General features: G+C 44.1%; 1 protein-coding gene across 1 annotated transcript in view; it reads right to left on the reverse strand.

Moving 5' to 3' along the window:
• Positions 1-21,828, reverse strand: part of NUP188 (nucleoporin 188) — a 3,305,077-nt gene that overhangs the window by 2,403,748 nt on the left and 879,501 nt on the right. The window contains exon 16 of the mRNA XM_044058121.1: positions 9,006-9,125. Within this exon, the coding sequence (XP_043914056.1) occupies positions 9,006-9,125 (120 nt within the window). The remainder of the gene's footprint in view (positions 1-9,005; positions 9,126-21,828) is intronic.

Here is a 21,828-nt window from a genome sequence, read left to right on the forward strand (position 1 = left end):
TGGTACGCAACGAGACTGTCTTATGGAAAATCAAATATGGAGGTTCAGAAGACGTTTGAAGTTCTGAAATCCGTCTTGCTGATGTGATAGCCACCTAAAAGAGAGGCTTCCAGGAGACATACTTAAGGTCACAAATTGCTGCAGGCTCAAAGGAAGGCCAAGTAATTAGATGCAGGACCAGATTTAATTCCCAAGGGGGAGAAGGATCCTTGTTAGAAGAGTTTAACAACATGGCTCCTTTTAGGAGAGCATTGCAAAATTTGTGGGAATTCAATGACAAGTTATCAAACCCAATACGGAAATTAAAAATGGCTGCTAACTGCACCTTAAAAGTAGACGCTGCTGCCCAGTTATTGAAAAGGTGGACTAGGAATTCAAGAATTAAATGAATAGGGGCTGTGATGGGATCCATATTGTGTTGCTCTGCCCAGAACACAAATCTCTTCCATTTACTCCTATATTCTTAGAGTAGATGGTTTATGGGAGGACATCAAGATATGACGGACTGGGGAGCATAGGCTGGTTGGCGATCAATGGAACTAGAGGAACCAAGCTGTCAGCTTGAGATTAAGGCTGGGATGAGTCATTCCTGTCAGATGAGAACAGGTCTGGAAAGGGATCCAGAAACCAGTGATCCTTCTGCAGATGAGGCCACAGGAAAGGAAACCAGATTTGTCAAGGCCAATATGGGGCAATGAGGATTACTGTCCTGTTCAACCTTTTGGCTTTCTAGAAAAACTTAGGAATCAATGGAATGGGGGTGGGTGGAAGGCATACAGAAGTCTGGGGTCCAATTGTGAATTAAAGCATCCCTCAGGGTTTGCCCCCTGGGGAAATCAGTGTGAAATAGTTGCTGCAACTGTTTATGGGGGATGTGAAAAGATTGTGGCAAGGCTGGCCCCATGTGCATAAAATATTCTCCACTACATTCTGGTTGAGGGACCACTCATGTGGCATGAAAATAGCTCTGCTCAGCTTGTCCATTACGACACTGGACCTCCCCAGAATATGAGCTGCTATTAGAAAGTGCTTGGATTAGACAGCTCATTACAACACACTGAGCATTTCCCGACAGAGAGAGTATGATCTGGTTCCTCCTTGCTTATGTACCATACTATAGACATGCTGACCTATTGAGTCGCTACCTTTCCTAAAGGAAGGGCAATTTGAAATGTCATCAACGCTAAGAGCACTGCCCTCATTTCTAAGACATTAATATGGAGCTTGGCCTTGTCTGCAGACCAGGTATCTTGGACAGCCTTCACCAGATAATGCACCCCCACCCCATCTGGGAAGCATCCATGGTCACTGTAGCCTGTGATTGAGGTGGGGTACAGGATCGGCCTTGTGTCACCTGTTGAGAATGAATCCACCATGAAAGTTTTTGCAGATGTCCGTAATGATGATCTAATAGGACATTGGTTGACAGATTGTTGACCACTGTGAGGCTAGAAGCCATTGCAAACTTTGCACATGAAATCTGGCCAATGGCACAAAACTGCTGCAGCCATGGAACGTAATGCCTGTAGAACATTATGGGCAGCCACTCTTTTGTTCCTGATTAACCTTGCAGTCTTGCCTCTTCACTGCCAAACTTCTTCCTTCCACACTACTGACAATCATCTAGCTTGTGTCTAAGCAAGGCTCCTATGAACTCTACTGTTTGAGTGGGTTCCAGACGAGATTTTTGGTGATTTACTGTCAAGCTTAGTTCAGAACAAAGTTGAAAAAGAGTCTCTTGCGTGGACAAGTAGATGCCTGGTCGAGCTAGTAATAAGCCAGTTGTCTAAGTATGGAAACACCTGCAATTCCTTGAGATCTCAGGTGGGCTGCAACCACTGCCACACATTTGGTGAACACACTGGGGATGGCAGTAAGACCAAAGGGCAGTGCTCTGAACCGGTTATGACTGGCCCCCAACCGGACGTGTAGGTATTTCTGGAGAGCCTGTCCATCTTTATATGGTAGTATGCATCCTGAAGATCTACTAAGCACATGCAATCATCCTTTTCCAGGAAGGGAAGTATGTACTGAACCATGACCATTTGGAACTTGCCGCACAGGACTGACTTGTTTAACTTGCTGAGATCCAGAATCTGTCTCCAGTCCCTTGTTTTCTTTGGTACTAAAAAGAACCTTGAGCAAGTTCTGAATCCTCTCTGGACTGGGGGAGGGGTACATTTTGGTCACTTTGGGACCAAAGAGCAACGTGTCATCAAACTTGAGCATTGACAAACTGTAACAAAGCGTTCTGCAAAATCGCAAAGGCACATCCAGGAATGCCTCCTCATGGAAATGCTGGAGCCCACTGCTTTATTTGCTTCTTCGGCTGCGCGGGCTATGAGCCTCATGGAAAAGTTGGCAACTGAGTGTAGGGTGGCTAACTGGAGAGTTACTTTATCTTTAGCTCCCTCAGCTACTGCTCCTTGAAGGGTATCTGAGAGAGCTCCTTGATCAGATCCCTTTGTAAATCTGGTGAAATGAGAAGTAATTCAGCGACTGCAAAGCAAAGGTCATGTTATAGTCATAAATAAATAACATTAAGAATTTACCTTATATGCCTTTAGGCAGGAACAACACTTTAGGATGTGCAAACAGAAATTTTATTCTTACAGCGCTGAGAGTTGGTTTTTATAGCCCTTGAAGTATTTTCACTTAACATAAAAAAATGTATTTTTATACATTTTCTTATCAAACTGGTAATGCAATTTTATTACACTACAATGACCGTATCCTATAGAAAACTTTGCAAACGTCCTCATTCCTCGTGATTTTTGCCTCAGACTTCACGTGAACACCTTTCTATATACGATCCACCTGCTTCCAAGGGTTTTGTTTTTGACCAAGGATGTTTTAAACCTGCGCTAGCAACAACGCCCTCCTAGTCTGGAGGAGTCAGGCTAACAAATTTCTTTTGCAGTAACTGCAACATGTACTATTCTTTCTTACTACAAACAAAGAATGCAGCTTAAAAAACAATACTGTGGCTTATCTGTATTTTTGCAAACACACCAAAGGTGAATGAACGCCAGGAATACAGGATACTGTGCTGGAAACACTTAATTTATTGACATAAAATAGGTTGAGCGCTTTCTACAGAAGTAAATCTGTCTTCTTCAGAACATCATAGCATGGAATCATGACGCTTATATATCATAACTGAAGTAAAAAGCCCGCCCCTAGTCACTGTTTAGCAGCTCGTCTACCACATTTATATGTGGTTATCTGTCACATAGCAATGAAGTCGATCACCTTCCACAGAAAAAAGTAACTAAATGCACTAGTCAGTCCCAAATGTGATATTTGGGACTGACTAGTGCATTTAGTTACTTTTTTCTGTGGAAGGTGATCGACTTCATTGCTATGTGACAGATAACCACGTATAAATGTGGTAGACGAGCTGCTAAACAGTGACTAGGGGCGGGCTTTTTACTTCAATTATGATATATAAGCGTCATGATTCCATGCTATGATGTTCTGAAGAAGACAGATTTACTTCTGTAGAAAGCGCTCAACCTATTTTATGTCAATAAATTAAGTGTTTCCAGCACAGTATCCTGTATTCCTGGCGTTCATTCACCTTTGGTGTGTTTGCAATTTTGTTGTTTCGCTGGGATTATCATCTTTATCTGTATTTTTCCCAGCCCTGCATACAAATTACATCTGCGTTTTAACAATCATATTATAGCATTATTAATAAACTAAAATTAATATAATATACATTTTAATAAGCTGGTCTTGTCCCATAACTGTTGCTGAGGCAGACTTGCTTTCCACATCTATCCATCATCCTAGATTCTTTATTAGGAGGACAGACAGTGAAACTTTCCATGGACAGTTCCTTCTTGGTTGCCGCCGCCACGACCATGCCATCTACTGCAACCCCTTTAGCCCAGATCTGAGGGAGCAGTTATAATCTTATTTGGTCTCCAGGGACACATCGCGGAGTCTGGGGTCTCCCACACCTGCCTTGAGATCATGTCTATGAGCTCATTGGTGGGTGGAGTCACCCAGGAAGTAGAAGAGCAGGAACCAAAGGTGGCCAGGTACGCTGACTCCTCCGAAGGTTTGCTTGACTGCCAGTCACCCCTCTGCTTGAGCCAATGTCTGATCTGAGGAAGCAGACAACCGCGGATCCAAACTAAAAGGCACCGGGCGTATCAAATCTGTGGGCTCCAAATCATGCCCCGAAGTTAGAGAAGGAGGAAGAGAGGAGTGAAAGATTTATATAGATTCGGAACCCAATGGGTCGAGGTCAAGGGGGACTATACCCTGCATTCATAAAATCTTCTGCATCATCTGTTCCATATCATCTTCAGTCAGATTCCTGGTCGAACAGGAGAACGAGGAAGAAGGGGATCTTGGAGATTATAGAATGGGGGAAAGTACCCTGTCAGGCACCAGGTCAAAGGACAGAGAGTACCTTACCCTCGGTAGAGGCATAATAGCCTTGAATGTGCTAAGTGTCTGATCCGGACACAATGGATCCAACCCATCTTTGCTGGATAGGATCAGAGCCAAAGAAGTCGGATCTGATGGAGTAACAGTCGGAGCAGAAGGCTCCGATTGAATCATTGACTCCCTGGACGAGGGAGATTTCTTTTTTTTTTTTTTTTTGGCTTTGCTCTGAAATATCTGTCGGCACCGAAGGTCTCTTTTTGGCCTTGTCTGCAGATCTGGGGGACAAGGACAAGGCAGAGCTTGAATAAGCTGAGTCAACATAAGAAGAAGAGCTAGATTTTTCTTTGCCTCCAGAAATAGCTTCACCAAAGCAGGAAGGTAACATGCCCCTTAGGATGACCATGTTGTTACGATCTATTAAGAGTGACATATCGCAGTCCTTTTGTAAGTGTAGAGGCCCCAGACAACATACAACACAAGGAGTGGGCATTGTTAAAAGGAAGTTTATGCACACACTTGGTGCACTTTTTGAAACCAGCCAGTTTCTCCTGTTTCTTCGCCATGACAGAGAAGAAAGGCCAAAGAAAACACACGCATATACACACACTGGCTCAGGGAAAAAAATGTTTTAAGGCAAATAGATGGAAAGGGAAGAAAAAGGAAAACACATACTAACAATAGTAGGTAAAAAGTACTATAAAGGTAAAGGGGAGGGAATTAACCTATAAAAAAAAAGTTACAGGAGGGAAGAAGAGGCAAAAGTAATCTAAATAATCAGTCAACACAAGAAAGGTCCTGAAGTTCGAGGGAGGGACAGACAAGAATTAGCGTTAAAAGTTTAAGAATTTGAAAAAAAAAAAATACAAGGAATGACTAAAAAATACAAAGTGACTTCAAAAGCTAGCTTGGATGACCATGTCTTCGCAAAGCGGCAAATGAGATCTGAGGTATTTGGAAGAGGTGCATTGTGAGTAAGGGGGGAGTATCCAAGAACTTTTTAGATGCCAAGAGCTTGCTAATGGGGAGAGTCAGATCTGAGGGTTCAGACCCAAACCCTCATGTGAGAAGATGAAAAATTAACAATATCAGATTTTCAGAGACTTGACTAAAGACTGATGCTGGAAGCCTGCTGGCCACCTCCGGAGAGTCAGAACAGAAGGGGGTTAAAATCTAGCCAAGATCCTGTGTCGGGTAAACTAACTTGCCTGCATCACACCAGCAGAACTCAAGACTGATGGGTCAACTAAAGCTTCACACAATTGTTTTTTCCTTTGCTCCAGAGATCTTATCTATCGGACTTGCCAATAAAATACTAGTGATCAGCATCCATTTGTACAATTAACAACATGCAACTACCAGTGTATTGAGGATTTCACCTTCTCTGTGACAGTATGACATCGGAATTGAAATTTATAAGTAGTGGGTGTGGGGAAAGAGGGTACAAGGAGGCTTGCCCCGCAGCAAAGATTTTTTTTTTTAACTTTTCAAATTCTGTTCTCATTCAGGATCTTTTCCTAATTTGAGATCGCAATTGTTTGAGGTAATCATAAATTAGTCAATACCTTATCAGGTAGCAGTCTTACTCTTCTCAATTTTAGGAATGTCTGCCTTTTTCCTGTGATTTTACACTGGGTAAGGTACTAGTTTGCTGGAATTCTCAGGTGGAAAATCCTGCTCAGGCAACTAGGATTTTTTTAAGCTCTCCCAACCAAAGTAATTTTTGTTGAACATTTTACAATGCTCACAGACTAAAATACTGTGATTTCTACCAAACCAAATTAAATTTTGAGGGGGGACACACTGTCTCCAAGAGGCAGACTTGTGGCTGACTTTTGTTTGTGTGTTGGGGGGGGGGGCATTCCACCCAAAATACTAGCCCTACACAATAAAAAGCACAACCAATATCAATAAAAACACTTATAAGCTAAAGGCAAGAAACCAAGTGGGACTTAACATTCCGGGAATTGTTTTTCAAGCAAACAGCAGATTTCCACAACATGCAGTAAGGCATAAACTATAACAGATTACAGCTGAACGTCCACTGATCACACCTTGTCTACTTTTTGTGGATGACTTAAAATTGTGTAGCTCATTTAATTAGGATCTGAAAGCACAACTACATATGGTCAAAACTTTCTCAGAGGATACAAGAATGACATTTGACCTTTGGCAAGTGTGCAAAAGAAACATTTATAACAGAAAAGCTGCAGCACTAAGACAATATCAACCTGGGACAAGAACATGACAAAGGAACATGAACAATAGGAACTACATAAATATTTTAGAACAGATGAAGACTCGCCAATAAATGTGACCAAATTAGAACAAAGCATAGTAAGGAAAACTTCAAAAGACTAAAGTTTGGAATAAAGTCCAAGTTATAAAATCAGATTACTCTTCCTGCTCTAACTTGTAACTTTGGTGTGAATGAACAGCACTGAATAATTTGGACAGGAAAACAAGAATAATCCTCAAAACTGACTACATGTATTGGTCTGCATACACATTTGCTGACATCATCAGATCCAACTGAACTTAATGTTCTGAAGCATAAAGACAATAAGTCAGTCATGACATATTTGCTTGGTATAGCAGAAGCATTTCCAAAAGGAGTCTGAATGGAAATCAAACCTGTTGACCAGTTGTAGATAAGAATCAGGCAGCAACTGAATAGGCTAAAAAAATATCAAGAAAAGTAAAGAAAATTGAAAACGGCTCTTAAATGCTTTATCCCAGCATGGGTCCGTCAAATCATCTATGGTATAATCTCAGTTATTATAATTAAGGGTAATATATAATTATCTACTATGGGATGGGTAAGGCTAATCTCTTACCAAATGGGAAAGATTAATTCAAGCATAAAAAGGGAAACTGGTTAGGCTTAAAATGGCCTGCAAGGACATCTTGCCCAGTATTTACCTAGATATCTATGAACCTATAAAAGCCCCTCAAATACAGTGGCAGTATATATAACTCATACAACCACATGCTGACCATGATTTGACACAGAAATTTTTAAGGATAGGTGAATTTAAAGGAAAAGATGAAAGGCTAATAGCAATTCAAGACAACGGTTATATACATGTTGGTTTGCAAGTCTACAGAAAGATAGAGAAACAGATAAATGGAGGTTCTTTAAAACCTGAACTGGAAAGTGCACATCTTGCTGTGAGACGCTTAAGATTGATGGTCTGTATACTGAAAGACAATAATGTGGCAAGACTATTGCACAGTGGATTGCAAAAGTCGCGGAGAAGCACTGTGATGTGGAGTAATGCTTTGTGATCACCCAGTACTAACAAAAAAAAAAAAGGATACCAAGAAACTAGATACAGTAGTCCAAGAAAAAAAGGGGGCAAATGGCCATTAATCAATGAAATAGCTACACCCAGTGATTACAGTGTCTCAAGTACTGAGAGACAATTACAAAATACCAGAAATTTCAGACAGAAACAAAGCAATGTGGAAGAGAAGACGCAGACAGTTTCAAAAGTAGAGGGAGCAAAAGAACTGGTAAAGTATTCTCAGGAATGCTTCAATAATGTTACCAAATCATGTAACCCTGTCTGAACTGCAGAAGGAAGCAATCCTGGCTACACTGTGGGTGCTGAGACCACTCTCTGCAAAAAAAAAAGATGATGGCTAGGTGGCAGAGAAGGATGTAGCCCTTGATATGAGCCACACAATCTGCTTTTGATCAACAGCCAGAGTACCAGAGGAATTATATCAGGAGGAAGAGGTGAAGATATAATGGGACAATGCCAGCACAATCACCCCTGGAGGAACGAAAGGGATGTATGTCTGTCTCATGGGTCTTCATTCAAGATACTCAGTGGAAGCTCGAGCATTAATGAAAGGTATATACTTGAAAGGAGGTATGTAGATTTTGTCAAACATGTAAGGGAGTGACATCCCTACAGTGCATCCACTAAAAGACCACCCCCGGAAATGAAGGCTACACAAGGGGAATGCATTAAAAGAGAAAATGCTAGAATGCTCAATGGCTGACTTTATAGATGTTCATGCAGTGAATGAAGCTCTGTGATGGACAAAATGGTCAAAGAAACAATACAACAAAAAATATGACTCAAGCCAATAGTATGACAGTCCTAATACAAATGAGACTGAGACCAACAAATGCTCAAAAGCTACAAACCGATATCTACAGAGTGTTAAAATCTCTTCATATGCTTAGTAATGAAAAGGATTTTTTTTTTTTTTTTTAAATCGAAGTACGCTAACAAGATCACACTTAAAAGGCAAAGTTGTACTACAACCATAGAATTTGCAAAATAATCAGGACGGACAATCAAGGTATTTCCCAACATTTTCATACTTTAAAATCAATCAGCTCTACTCAAACCAAAGCTCAAGCACGATACAAAATCTTTTTTTTTCCCTTTTTCAGCACTAACATTACAAATCAGCTTGGAAGTTAATGGAAGTTTTTTTTTTTTTTCTAGTTGTAAACATTAGGCTCCACAACTGGCTATGGAAAAAGGAGTGTCTGAGGAAATGCACTTGTTGATACAAAACTACGAATAATTTATTATTACAGTCGGATACTGCTGCTCAATATCAGAAGAGAAAAATACTTGAATTACCTTTTTAGCCGTGGACCTATCAGATACTAGAGCTGCAAGAAGCTGCAAAAGCTGGGAAATCTGATGAGGAAACATGCCACAGGTGCTATCCAAAAGCACACCTAAGCCTTCTGTAGGCACCTAGAGAAAGAATTAAGAAATGTAAATGTTTAAATATGAATACTTACGAATAATAAAAAAAAATCAAACAGACAGGAGATATCATCCCCTACCCCACCCATTATAAGAGCTGCCTAATGTCTGTCTTGTGCATTTTTGAACAGTCACTATCTCTAGCCTTCAGGATAGCTGTTCTAATTTTCTACCATCCTAATTGATAAAAGTAGAAAAAATATTTCTCAGTATTTCTTTTGAACTACCTAACTTGTATGTTCCAGTTATGTAATTTTGTTGTTCTACATCTTTCTGCAAGAGAGCACCTACTCGGACTGTAAACTCGCTTCAAGTCCTGAAGTTTCTACTATAATCCCCTTTTCCACAATTTATTTTATTTATTTATTTATTTTACATTTGTTGACCGGGCTAGTCCAGCTGGATTTATGTCCATTTTCAGTGGAGGCCCGGGGAGAAAAGCTCCAGAGGTAAAATCAATTTTACAAATTTTACAAATACAAAAAATACACAGTACAAATGTGTTATGCAATGGGAAAAATAAAATGTAATCACATATATTATAGATCTTAACTAACTAAAATAAAGCTAAATCAGAATGTGATTGTGTTAGAGGTTAACTACTAGCAATACAAAAAAGGAAGGTAGGAAATATTAAAGTGAAAAAAGTAATATTTACAAAGAAAAGGGATAATTTGTCAATTGAAGAGTTGAGGTAGATTATTATATACATATTATACTCAATCTTTCCTTATATGGTTTCTGGTGAAGACCATACCCAAATAGTATTATTTTCCTCTGTAATGGCCATCTTTCTCTCTCATATCCTGGTAAAAACTAAAAAGGCTCCAGAAGGCACAGTTGTGGGCGAAATACTGAACATCTTACGCACTTGTTCCCTTACGAAGGCATAGATCTAGAGATCAAATTCAGCTTGTAGTGGCTTGAAAAAGAGTTCAGTGAAGCCTATTTCACTGTTCCATTCCAGAAAAAAATCCTGAGCAGCAGCTACTGTCTTTAATGAGTGAACTGTGAGCACAAATGTCAATCACAAAGGTTTATTATATATTTTCATAGCAGAAATTGACAAAAAAAATGTCAACTACTCAACATGAACTTAGAAACTCTGCACTAACTGTTGTTAGAAAGTGAGAATCTTTTCTAACATATGCGTATTTTGTCCAGGAAAAAAAAAATTAAGACATCAGTGAATATCAACACAATGCAGTATTTGACCCTGTTCAAATAATCTGGGCACATTTCAGGTATATTTATGGACTGGTTAAGGTTCATTTGAGTAGCTACCTTGAACATAAAAGGAAAATCCAGTTGTGTAAGGAAACTTACCATAACAGATGATGTTATGATCACTGCTGCAATAGCCTAAGCTATATATAGATTATATCCTGGTAAGGATTTAATAGCCATTCAGCTTCCAAAGCTTAAAGGACCTTCTAAGTGAGCTGTCAAAGCCAGACTTGGGTACCAATCCTTTCAAAGCTTTCATGCCAACTGAGAGAGAGAGAGAGAGAGACAGAATGGGGCCAAGTCCCAAGAGGATAATGCAAGAAAAAGCAAAAACACATGCCCATACCGTGGTACAAACACACCAAAAAACAAGGGGATGGATAGAGGGAGGGAACAACTGCTGAGGCAGTGTTCATTCTAACATCTACTGTTATAGGTTCATAGATGTGTAAAAGGCTAATGACCACTGAGGCCTTTTTAAGCCTAGCCATGCATCCCAAATTTCCAACAACTTCTGATAGCCTTCATAGTATAAGCAGGGGACTTGGGAGATGAAACATTTTACATATTGCCTCTGTCCACTAGACACATAGCTGCCAAATCACAGTTTTAACAAAAGTTACGTACTCACCATAATGTTCCATCTATGTTGTCTATTTACATTACTCCTTAACGAATGGGTTCGGATCAGACCTTCAGATCTGACTCTGCCACTTTCTTTAGATTCTAGGATCCAACTCTCGAGCTCATCCCTTACCCATAATGCCCCTGATCACTGTATTACTTCAGTTAGAGTTTGATGCTATTTAGACAACACCCCAGGGAAAACAAAAATAACTCAAATAGCTAAGACAGAACAGTGATAACGGAAAGATCAGGAGCTCAAACAGGAAAAAGAAGTTATGTACCTACCATAACGTTCCATGTTAGTTGTTTTCTTCTCACCTTCTTTCTTGCTGGTTGGGTTCGGAGCCGATCCTCGGCTCCGACTCGGCCATCTTCAAAAGCTCGAGAGCTGCTTACTGGCTCGATGCCCCCCCCTATATCCCATGATGCCTGGCGCTAGACACCCAGAACTCATTTGGTAAGTCTAACTACAGCCATAATAATAAATGAATGCTATCCTAGAATGCATAATTCCTACTGGGGAGGCTACTAAGCAGAAGGAAATAGCCAGGGAAGACTCAGCCAGTGCAAAATCAAGAGGAACTCTTCTCGGTCCACTAGGATAGGGGGATGGAGGGTGGGACGCAAGAAAGAAGGTGAGAAGAAGACAACTAACATGGAACGTTATGGTAGGTACATAATTTCTTTATGTTAAGTTGTCTATCTCATCTTCATTCTTGCTGGTTGGAACAGCGTCCCTAGCACTTAAATCCTGGGTGGCTCATCGGAAAAGACTCTTCACAGAACAGCGGAACCAAAATCAGCTCTGCTCCTGGAAACCAAATCCAACTTGTAATGCAAAATGAAAGTATGTGGGTTGGCCCATGTAGCCGCAGCACAAAAAGATTCCATGGGCAACCTAGCCTGAAAAGCCACCAAAGTGGCTAAAGCTCTGGTGCAGTGACCTTTTGGTTTGACCGGTAATTCTTTATTTCTGAGTTGGTATATGAATGTGATGATAGAAGACAACCACCTGGATAAGGTCACCTTGGAGACCGGAAGACCCTGTTTACCTACTGCATAAGACAGGAACAGTTGATCTGATTTCCTAATGTCTTTGGTTCTATGTAAATAAAAGCGTAGTTGCCTGTGAACATCTAACTGATGAAACTTATAGTCCACCCTGTTGGAATAGTTAGGGAAAAACATAGGAAGGTCTATGGACTGATTCAAGTTACTCTCTGAAGAGACCTTAGGAAGGATTAGTCCCAAGAGCAACCCTGTCATTGTGGAACACGAGGTATGGGGGACGGATAGAAAGAGCCTGTAGTTCCGAAACTCTTCTGGCTGAAGTAACAGCTACCAGAAAGAGGGTTTTCCAAGATAAGAACTTCAGCGAACAAGAAGCTGCAGGTTCGAAAGGGGGCAAAATTAGCGAAGCTAAAATCAAATTTAAATCCCACGGTGGTGGAGGATCTCTCACTGGGGGCCTGATCAGAGTGGTTCCTTTGAGAAAGGCTTTACACAGCTTATGGGACATGATATTGTTTTCCGACAGGCCAATGTGAAAATTTGAAATTGCCGCTAACTGAACTCTAATTGTAGCGGAAGCGGACCCAGCAAGAAAGAGCTCCGCGAGAAATTCCAAAATGGAGTGTACGGGGGCTGAAAAGGGGTCTATACTTTTTGCCTCTGCCCAGGAAGAAAAACGTTTCCACTTACTAGCGCAAGTTTTTCAGGTCGTAGACTTGTGTGATGACAAAAGGATTTTGCGCACAGAGGGGGAAATATCTGGGAGCCTGGCTAAGGTTGGAAGTGGAGCAACCATGCTGTGAGCTGGAGAGAGTGCAGGGATTGGTGCAGCCCGCCCGATTGATGAATCAGGAGGTCTGGAACTAGGTCCAGAGTCCAAGTCTGTTCGAGAAGATAGCGATGCAGGAACGGAAACCATATTTGTCTAGGCCAGTAAGGAGCAACGAGGATCCTTTTGCAACCCAAAACGGTAGCCTTCTGAATTAGCTTTGGTATGAGGGGGAAAGGAGGGAATGCATAAACAAGTCCCTGGGGCCAATCGTGGACTACAGCGTCTCTGGGGGAGTGCCCAGGAAGTGGAAGGAGAGAGAAGAAATTGCTGCACTTGCTGTTGAAGGGAGTTGCAAAAAGGTCGCAGCAAGGTTGGCCCCATCTGTGGAAGATTTGGTCTGCAACTACCTGGTTCAGAGACCACTCGTGAGGCATGAGAATTGCTCTGCTCAGTCTGTCTGCTATGACGCTGGACCTCCCAGGGATGTGCATTGCAATCAGAAACCGTTGGGAAGAGATCGCCCACTGCCAGAGTCTGAGTGCTTCTCGACATAGGGGGTAGGACCTGGTTCCGCCCTGCTTGTTAATGTACCACACCACGGACATTGTCCATTTGAAATGCAATGGTCCCGTTAGGAAGAGAGTCCTGAAGAGCCTGCAACGCTAACAGCACGGCCCTCATCTCCAAGACATTTATGTGCAGATGATACTCGTGAGGTTGCCAGGTGCCTTGGACTGTTCTGCCCTGATAATGCCCCCCCCCCCCACCCGATCAGGGAGGCATCCGTGGTCACTGTAGCCACTGGAGGGGGGAGAACAAATGGTCTGCCATGGAGCACTGATGTGGAGACCATCCACCACGCAAGATGCTTCTTGCATGTCTGAGTGATCATAATCATGTAAGACATGGGAAGTTGCTGGAAGGACCATTGGGTGAAAAGAAGCCACTGGAGAATCCTCATGTGAAAACGAGCTAGAGGGACAAGTATGATAGCTGCTGCCATGAGACCTAGCGTTTGAAGTACAAACCTGGCTTGAATCCTTTTGCATGCTAGTAAAACCTTGACATGCTCACAAATCACTAACATGCTGTCTGGTGGGAGGCTCGCTAACATGTCTTTGGTATTTAAATTTGCGCCTATAAAGCTGATAGACTGACGGGGCGACAATGCAGACTTGTCAAAATTTATTGTGATACCTAGCCTGGAGCAAGTGTCGATGGTGCAGTCTCTGGCTCGCAGAAGGTGATATCTGGTGGTAGCAGTGAGGAGCCAGTCGTCAAGATATGGAAACACCTGGAATCCTTGCAGTCTCAGGTGAGCGGTAACTATTGCCATACATTTCGTGAACACCCTGGGGGCTGTGGTGAGACCAAAAGGCAGAGCTCTGAACTGATAATGGCTGGCTCCCAGCCGGAAACAAAGGAATCTTCTGGAGCATCTGTCCATTTTGATGTGGTAGTACGCATCCTGAAAATCTACGAAGCACATCCAATTGTCCTGACCCAGAAAGGGTAAAATGGACTGAAGCGTGACCATCCGGAACTTCGTTCTTTGTACAGACTTGTTTAGTCTGCTGAGATCCAAAATGGGTCTCCAGTCCCCTGTTTTTTTTGGTACCAAAAATAACCTTGAGTAAAGTTCGGATCCTTGTTGGTCTGCTGGGACTTGCTGGATGGCCATTTTTCTTAGCAGTTTTGAGACTTCTTGCACAGCTTGGTCCCTTAGATTGGGTGGAACATCTGGAATGGACTTGTTTGACCTTAAGGGGGTGCGAACGAAGGGAATTCTGTAGCCTCCGGATATGACGGACTGTACCCATTTGTCTTGTGTTATGTCTTGCCAGGCTCCTGGGTACAGTGATAATCTTCCCCAGACTGCCTCCAGAGGTGAGCAGCCGGGCAACCCTTCAGGGATGCTGGAAGGGCTTGTCAGAATAAGATTCTCTGCTGCCCTGGTTTTGCAGACCCACTCTGCCATGAGGGCGGCGTCTGTTGTTGTTCCCTCCTCTGCCCCTGGTGGGGAACTCACCACGTGTGTCCGGCAAGGCTCCTTGGGATTTCCAGAACCACATCTTCCCACTGTTCTGACCCTTAGGATATGGTCTGGAGGGAGTGGAAAAACTGACTCCTACAGCAGAGAGTCTTGCATTCCTGCTCACACCTGGTAAGGGTATCTTTCACCTGTGATCCGAAGAGAGAGGAACCATCAAAAGGGGTGTTGGTGAAAGACGCTCTGAAAGGTTCCGCAAAGTTACATAGCCGCATCCAAGCGTGCCTCCTTAGGGCCACGCCTGTGCCTAAGGCTCTACTCGCACCATCGACTGCATAGGAAATGAGCCGCATGGAGGAGTTTACCACCGAATTAAGAGTCGCTAGCTGGGAGGCTGCCTTAGCCTGGGCCCCCTCAGCTGATCAATCTTAGAGGGTATCTCCAAACTCTTTCAGGAGATCCCTCTGAAGACGGATCAAGTGGCACAGGTAATTCAGGGACCACATGGAAAAGGTCGCTGAAGAGAACATCCACTTCTCATATCTGTCCACTGTCCTGGACTCCTTGTTAGGGGGATGGACAGATGAAGACGTTTCAGCCAACTCCTTCTTTGTGGCCGCTGCTACCACCATGGCATCAACGGGGACACCCTTGGGTCAAGAACCGTTTGTCCTGCGGGGCAGTAATGAACTTGGCAGGTCTTCTAGGGGTTGGTTCCACTGTGTCTGGAGCCGTACATGCCTTTCGAGCCACCACAGACATCAGTGGGTCGAAAGGCGGACACACCCAGGAAGTGGAAGGACGGGATCCAAACGCATCCAGGAATACTGACTCATCCTCGGAAGGGTTTAGGGTAGTGCAGTCTCCCCTCTGCCTAAGCATCTCAAGGATGTCTGAGAAGGAGGCATCTTCAGAGGGGGATCTTGGGGACCCTTCCGACTCCTCTAAGTCGGTATCCGATGTGACAGACTCAGGGGAGTCAACATGCTTCCTCTTGCATTTTCTCTTGCGAGGTGGCCCCTCTGAAAGATCAGGGGAGGCCTCGGAAGTGGACGATACACCCAAAGGGGTGACCTGGAGTGTTGGATCCCCACGCTTGGGGTCTGGAAGAGGGGCAGAGAGTGACGCAGGCACCCTAGGGGGAGAAGCCGATGGGGTCAATCATGGGACTGACTCAGGGACCAGTACATTCCTCATCACCTCGAAGGCATCCCTGCCCAGACGTAGAGAAGGCTCAGGCTCCAAAGAAACCAAAGGCCCTCCCCCGCACTGAGGGAGACAGCTCAGAGGCAGATGTAGTATTGAGCTCACCTGCGCCGAAGCACCGAGAGGGAGAGCGGGATCGGACAAGGGTCCGATGCCGCTCGCCCCCTCAGAGCAGACGAGGGAGTCTCGGCACCCAGATCCCTCCATGGAAAGTACCATGGAAGGGATCGGAGCCAACGACAGAACCGAGAGGGTATCGGCGCCGACAGTTCCATGACTCAAACCCCAATGAACTCTGGCTCCGAGCTCACAGGAAGAGTCGGAGTAGGAATATCTACAGCTGTGGACGGAGCAGACTCCTGATGAGGAGGGCTGGACAACATTTTGGTTAGGGCCTGCGATTTAAGAGCCTACTGACCACTCTTTCCAAGTCATGGTCCAAAAGTCTAGAGGACCGAGAAGAGTGGGATGATCGATGACTACGCTCAGATTGGAGCAGGGGTGACTTTGGAACCGAACGTATCGACTCCAAAGGAGGAGACCTGGATCTCTTTCGACTCTCAGCCAGCTCCGAAGACAGTGTCGGAGCAGAATGCGAGGGAGGGACATCAGTTCCAGTCGGAGCCGAAATAGATTGTGTGGCTTCACCCAACAACGGCTCCGAACTGGGAGCCAACGGTTTAGGTGGCCTGGAAGATTTCACCGGCTGAGCCTTCGCTGGTGAATCTTGGGGTTTAAGCATACCCCTCAGAATCAATTTATTTTTGGCTCCTGCAGGACTCTTGGACTGAAGGCAAGACAGATCGAGCAAGAGTCCTGCAGGTGCACGGCGCCCAGACATTAAACACAAGTGTGACAACATCTTCTGACAGCATGAGTCACACTTCTTGAATCCGGACGGTTTTGGATCCTTGGACATCCTAGGGAGAAAACAAAGGACAAGTTTCCACACAGATAGTTAAGGTAACCCACAGTAAAAGTTAACACACTACAGTTACCACAACCCACTACAAGTAGCATAACAACAAAAAATAACGAAAATTATCACTAAACACTAACAGTGATTAATTAAAAAAAAAAATCCATTTCTTCTAAAGGGAGATAGAAAATAAAGGTTAACCTCTAACTTAAATGGAAGGAACCTTTCTGTGGAAACAGGAGAGAAGGGGGGGGGGGAGGGGAAACTCTCTAACTTAAACGAGTTTAAGGAAGGGTAACGCGTATCTAGAAGAAAAACTAGCTACAAATATTAAAGTCTAACTAACGATTAATTCTACACTAACCAATACAGTTTTTAACCAGAAAAAAACAATAATAATAATGAAGCTTATACAACCTGAACCAGTAGAACAACCTCGCAGCAGAAGTAGAAAACGAGATCTGGGTATCTAGTACCAGGCATCATGGGATATAGGGGGGGGGGTCTCGAGCCAGTAAGCAGCTCTCGAGGTATTGAAGATGGCCGAGTCGGAGCCAAGGAACGGCTCCGAACCCAACCAGCAAGAATGAAGGTGAGACAGACAACTTAACATCAATGGTTTCTAATAAGAACTCTATTAGGTTGCTCCAAAGACATGGATAGGGGGAAGGTGGGAGGGAAATGGAGGAAAAATGAAAATGGACAAAAAAGATGGAACATTATGATGAGTACATCACTTATATCTCATGTAATTTTCATTTGTTTCTCAACGAATGGGACAGAGTCCCCAGCTATAATTACCGTGGGTGGCCTTCATGGAAGGATATTCAGGAGCACCACAGAACCGAATGATGCTCTGTTCCTGGAAATGATGTCCAGTTTGTATTGAGAAAGGTATGAGCATTAGACAAAGTGGCAGTTGCACAAATGTCATAGAAAGTGTAGCCCAAAGAGCAGTTGACGTAGCCGTCGACAAACAGAATCAGTTATCCACTTTGCTAGGGTAATATTCGGAAAAAGGAAGTTATGCACTTACCATAACGTTCCATCTGAGTAGTTGTACTTCACTTGTCTTCAATCTGTGGGTTATGGATACTTATCGGATCTGATATGGTCGCATATCCAGCATTTGATCCATGTTTTAAGCTCCTCCCCTTACCCATAATGCCCCATGTCTCCTTCCTCCCTTCAGATCTAATTTGTTGCCCAACATGTAACATACACCTGACCCAACAAGACCTTACCACTACTGGCAACCCAAAATTCCTGAGCCAAAGCATAACAAAGGACGCTCCTGAGATGTTCATCTTCCATATATATGGCCAGGACAATAGTGACAAGGTCGACAGAAGGGGGGGGTTGAAGACAAATGAAATACAAGTACTCAGATGGAACATTATGGTGAGTACAGAACTTCTTTATCTGAAGTAGTTGACTTCATTTAATCTTCAACCTGTGGGACAGTCTCCAGCTACTATACACCTGGGAGGCCCTTATGGAAGGATATTCCGGAGCACAGTGGAGCCAAAAGATGCCCTGTTCCTGGATATGATGTCTAATTTATAATGAGAAATGAAAGTGTGAGATGAGGACCAAGTAGCTGCAGAACAGATATTATCCTGTGAAACTTTGGACCAAAAAGCTGCTGAAGCAGCGACAGATCTGGTAGAATGTGCTTTTACCTGACCTGCCAAGGAAACTTCCTCGACAGAGTACACCCAAATAAAGCATTGGGAAATCCAACGGGCAATCATAACCTTGGAGATTGGTCTCCCTAAAAGGGGATTTGAATAAGAAAGGAACAGCTGGTCAAATTTACAAAAAGCTTTTATTTTGTGCAAGCAGAACTGTAATAGTCTATGCACATCCAGCAAATGTAATTTCTATTATCCCTTAATTTGAAAATTTGGAAAAATGACTGGAAGACTGAAAGTCTAATATTAGCTTCTGACACTACCTTGGGAAGAAAAGATGAGTATGCAAAGATACACTATCCTTATGAATAATCATATACGGAACCTTGATCGATAGTGCTTGAAGGTCTGACACTCTCCTAGCAGAAGTAATGGCAACTAAAAAGGCAGTCTTCCAAGACTGATACTGCAAATCTACCCAAGCTGCAGGTTCAAAAGGGGGCAAGACTAAACCTGAAGCGCTAATGTAAGGTCCTACGGAGGCATAGGATTCTTCACCGGGGGTGTGAAGGAAGGTCTTGCAAAATTTAGAAGAAGACAAACAAGTCATGTTTCCCCCCACATGAAAATTGGAAATTGCGGCCAGTTGGGACTTTGACAGTGAAGGAAATGGCACCTTGCTGAAAAATCCCCCCCAAAAATTCCAATACAGCAGACACTAGAGCAGTAAAGGGATCCAATGCACTCTGCGAAACCTATATGGAAAAACGTTTCCACTCTTTACGGTATACCTTTCTAGTGGAAGATTTGTGAGCCGCCACCAAATTGGTTTTAACGGGGGAAGACAAACTAGGAGTCCTAATAATCATAGGAAAGGGAGCAGCAAAGCTGTGAGCTTCAGACTGTCCAAGTCTGGGTGAGGAATCCCTGAGGGATGAGTAATTAAATGCTGAACTGGATCCCACGTCCTTGGTGGAACTACCAGATGAGACCATAGAGGAAAACCAGACTTGGCAAGGCCAGAATGGGGCAATGAGGATCACAAAGCTCCCCAGCCTGCGAGCTTTCTGAAGAAACTTTGATAATAAAGGACAGAGGAGGAGAGGCATAAAGAAGACCGGGAAGGCCAAGCATGAATCAGAATATCTCTGGGGGATTTCACTGCATTTCGTGTTGTAAGGAGATGTGAATATATCGCAGCAAGGATGACCCCACTTTAGAAAAATCTGCTCCGCCACTGAAGGATTCAGAAACCACTCGTAAGGCATCAGGATAAATCTGTTGAGCATGTCCGCTAGAATGATGGACCAACCCAGAATGTGCGTTGCACCAGAAAACGCCCAGTGGAGATGGTCTATTCCCACACTCTCACGGCTTCGCGACAAATGGGGGAAGATCTGGTTCCCCTGTGTGCTGATGTGCCAGACCACAGAAATATTGTCTGTCTGGATAGCAATCATACCTAGTGGAAGACTGGCATGAAGAGCCTGCAACGCCAGAAGCACCGCCCTCATCTCCAGGACGCTGATATGCAAACTGGTCTCAGATGGGGACCATGAGCCTTGAACAGTCCTTCCTGGGCACTGTCCCCCCCCCCCCCAGCTGGGAGGCATCCGTGGTCACCATGGTCTTGAGAAAGGAAGGGAGAAAAGACCATCCCCTGATAAGGTCCAGGGAATGAATCCCCCACTAAAGAGAGTCCCTGCACACTCGGGAGATTCATACCAGGTGAGACGACGGCAGAGTTAATACAGACCAATGAACAGCAAGAGTCCATGGAAGAATCCACATGTGAAGGCACGCTAAGGGTAGCAGGTTGATCGTGGCCACCATAGACCCAACACCCACAATACTGTCTCTGCTGTCGTAGATTGGGCTTGAATAATGTACAGAATGTGAAGCTTCAGGCTGTGTACCCTGTCTGGGGTGAGGAAAACTTTCATCTGGATAGTGTCCAACCGAGCCCCAATGAAATCTAAGACATGAACAGGGGCCATCGATGATTTGTTGAGACTGATGGTAATGCCTAGACTCTGTAATAGAAAGAGGAAGTAATCCCTGGCTTGGAAAAGTTGATGCTGAGAAGGGGCAGCGTAAAGCCAATCGTCCAGGTAAGGGAAGACCTGCATACCCTGAAGCATCAGGTGAGCTGCTACTACTGCCATCATCTTGGTGAATACCCTGGGGGCTGTGATAATAATTTGCTCCTAGCTGGAAGCGGAGAAACCTCCGAGAGAGCCTGTTCATCTTGATATGGTAGTACGCATCCTGGAGGTCGATCGGGGAACTTCCAATCAGTCGCGGGCAGGATGGATTGAAGTGCGACCATCCGGAATTTCGCCTTGGCCACTGACAGGATCAAGGTGGATAGATCCAAAATGGGTCTTAGGACCCCGTTTTCTTTGGCACTAAAATAAAGCTGGAATAAATACCTGATCCAGATTGGTTGAGGGGGACAGGTTGGATGACTAGCTTTACTAGCAGCGTTTTTATTTCTATTGCTGCTTCCTCCCTCTGCGGGGGGGGGGGGGGGGGGGGATATCCAGGAGGTGTTTGGGTGGATGGTGTGGTTAGGGAAACTGGGTTGAACAGCCTCTGGACATGATCTGCAACACCCAGTGATCTGTTATGGACTCCCATTCCGCTGAGTGTAGCGATAATAGACTGCCTCCAGAGAAGAGCAGGTATGTCCGAGAACGGTTCTAGAGATCAGTAACTTCTCGCCACCCCCTCGGACTCTGAAGCGGCGTGCCTCTGAGATGGGGAGTCCTCAGTGTCCAGTGAAAATGCCTGAGACTTCAGGAATCACATCTTTTTTAATTCCTAGAAAAGGACCTTGGGGGGGGGGGGCAAATCCCAACGGCAGGCTGTCTCTTCCCATTATTCTCACTCTGGACCAATGTCTCGCATACTGACTTCCCAAACATGGAGGACCCGTCATACAGGACATTGGTAAATGACCCCCTGAAGGGTTCCGAGAACTGACATAGCCGGAGTCAGGTGTGTCGCCTGAAGGCAACGCCTGTGCCGGCTGCCATAGTGGCTCCTTCAGTAGCATGTGATAGAAGCATGGAGGTGTTAGCGACTGATTTCAGAGTGGCCATACAAATGGAAAGGTTAGTGTCTCCCATCAACATTGACTCAGGGGTCGACTCAGCGATCTACTTCACTAGGTCTCACTGCACCCAAATCACATGTGCCATGTAATTCAGCACTCTGAGAAGAACACTAAAGCAGAGACACACTTTCCGAAACTATCCAATGCCCTCAACCAAAGGGTAAAACTCCCAATTTTTTGTTTTCCA

The sequence above is a fragment of the Protopterus annectens genome, chromosome 16.part0 (genome assembly GCF_019279795.1).
Source record: "Protopterus annectens isolate FY-2018-M chromosome 16.part0, PAN1.0, whole genome shotgun sequence".
Taxonomy (NCBI): domain Eukaryota; kingdom Metazoa; phylum Chordata; order Ceratodontiformes; family Protopteridae; genus Protopterus; species Protopterus annectens.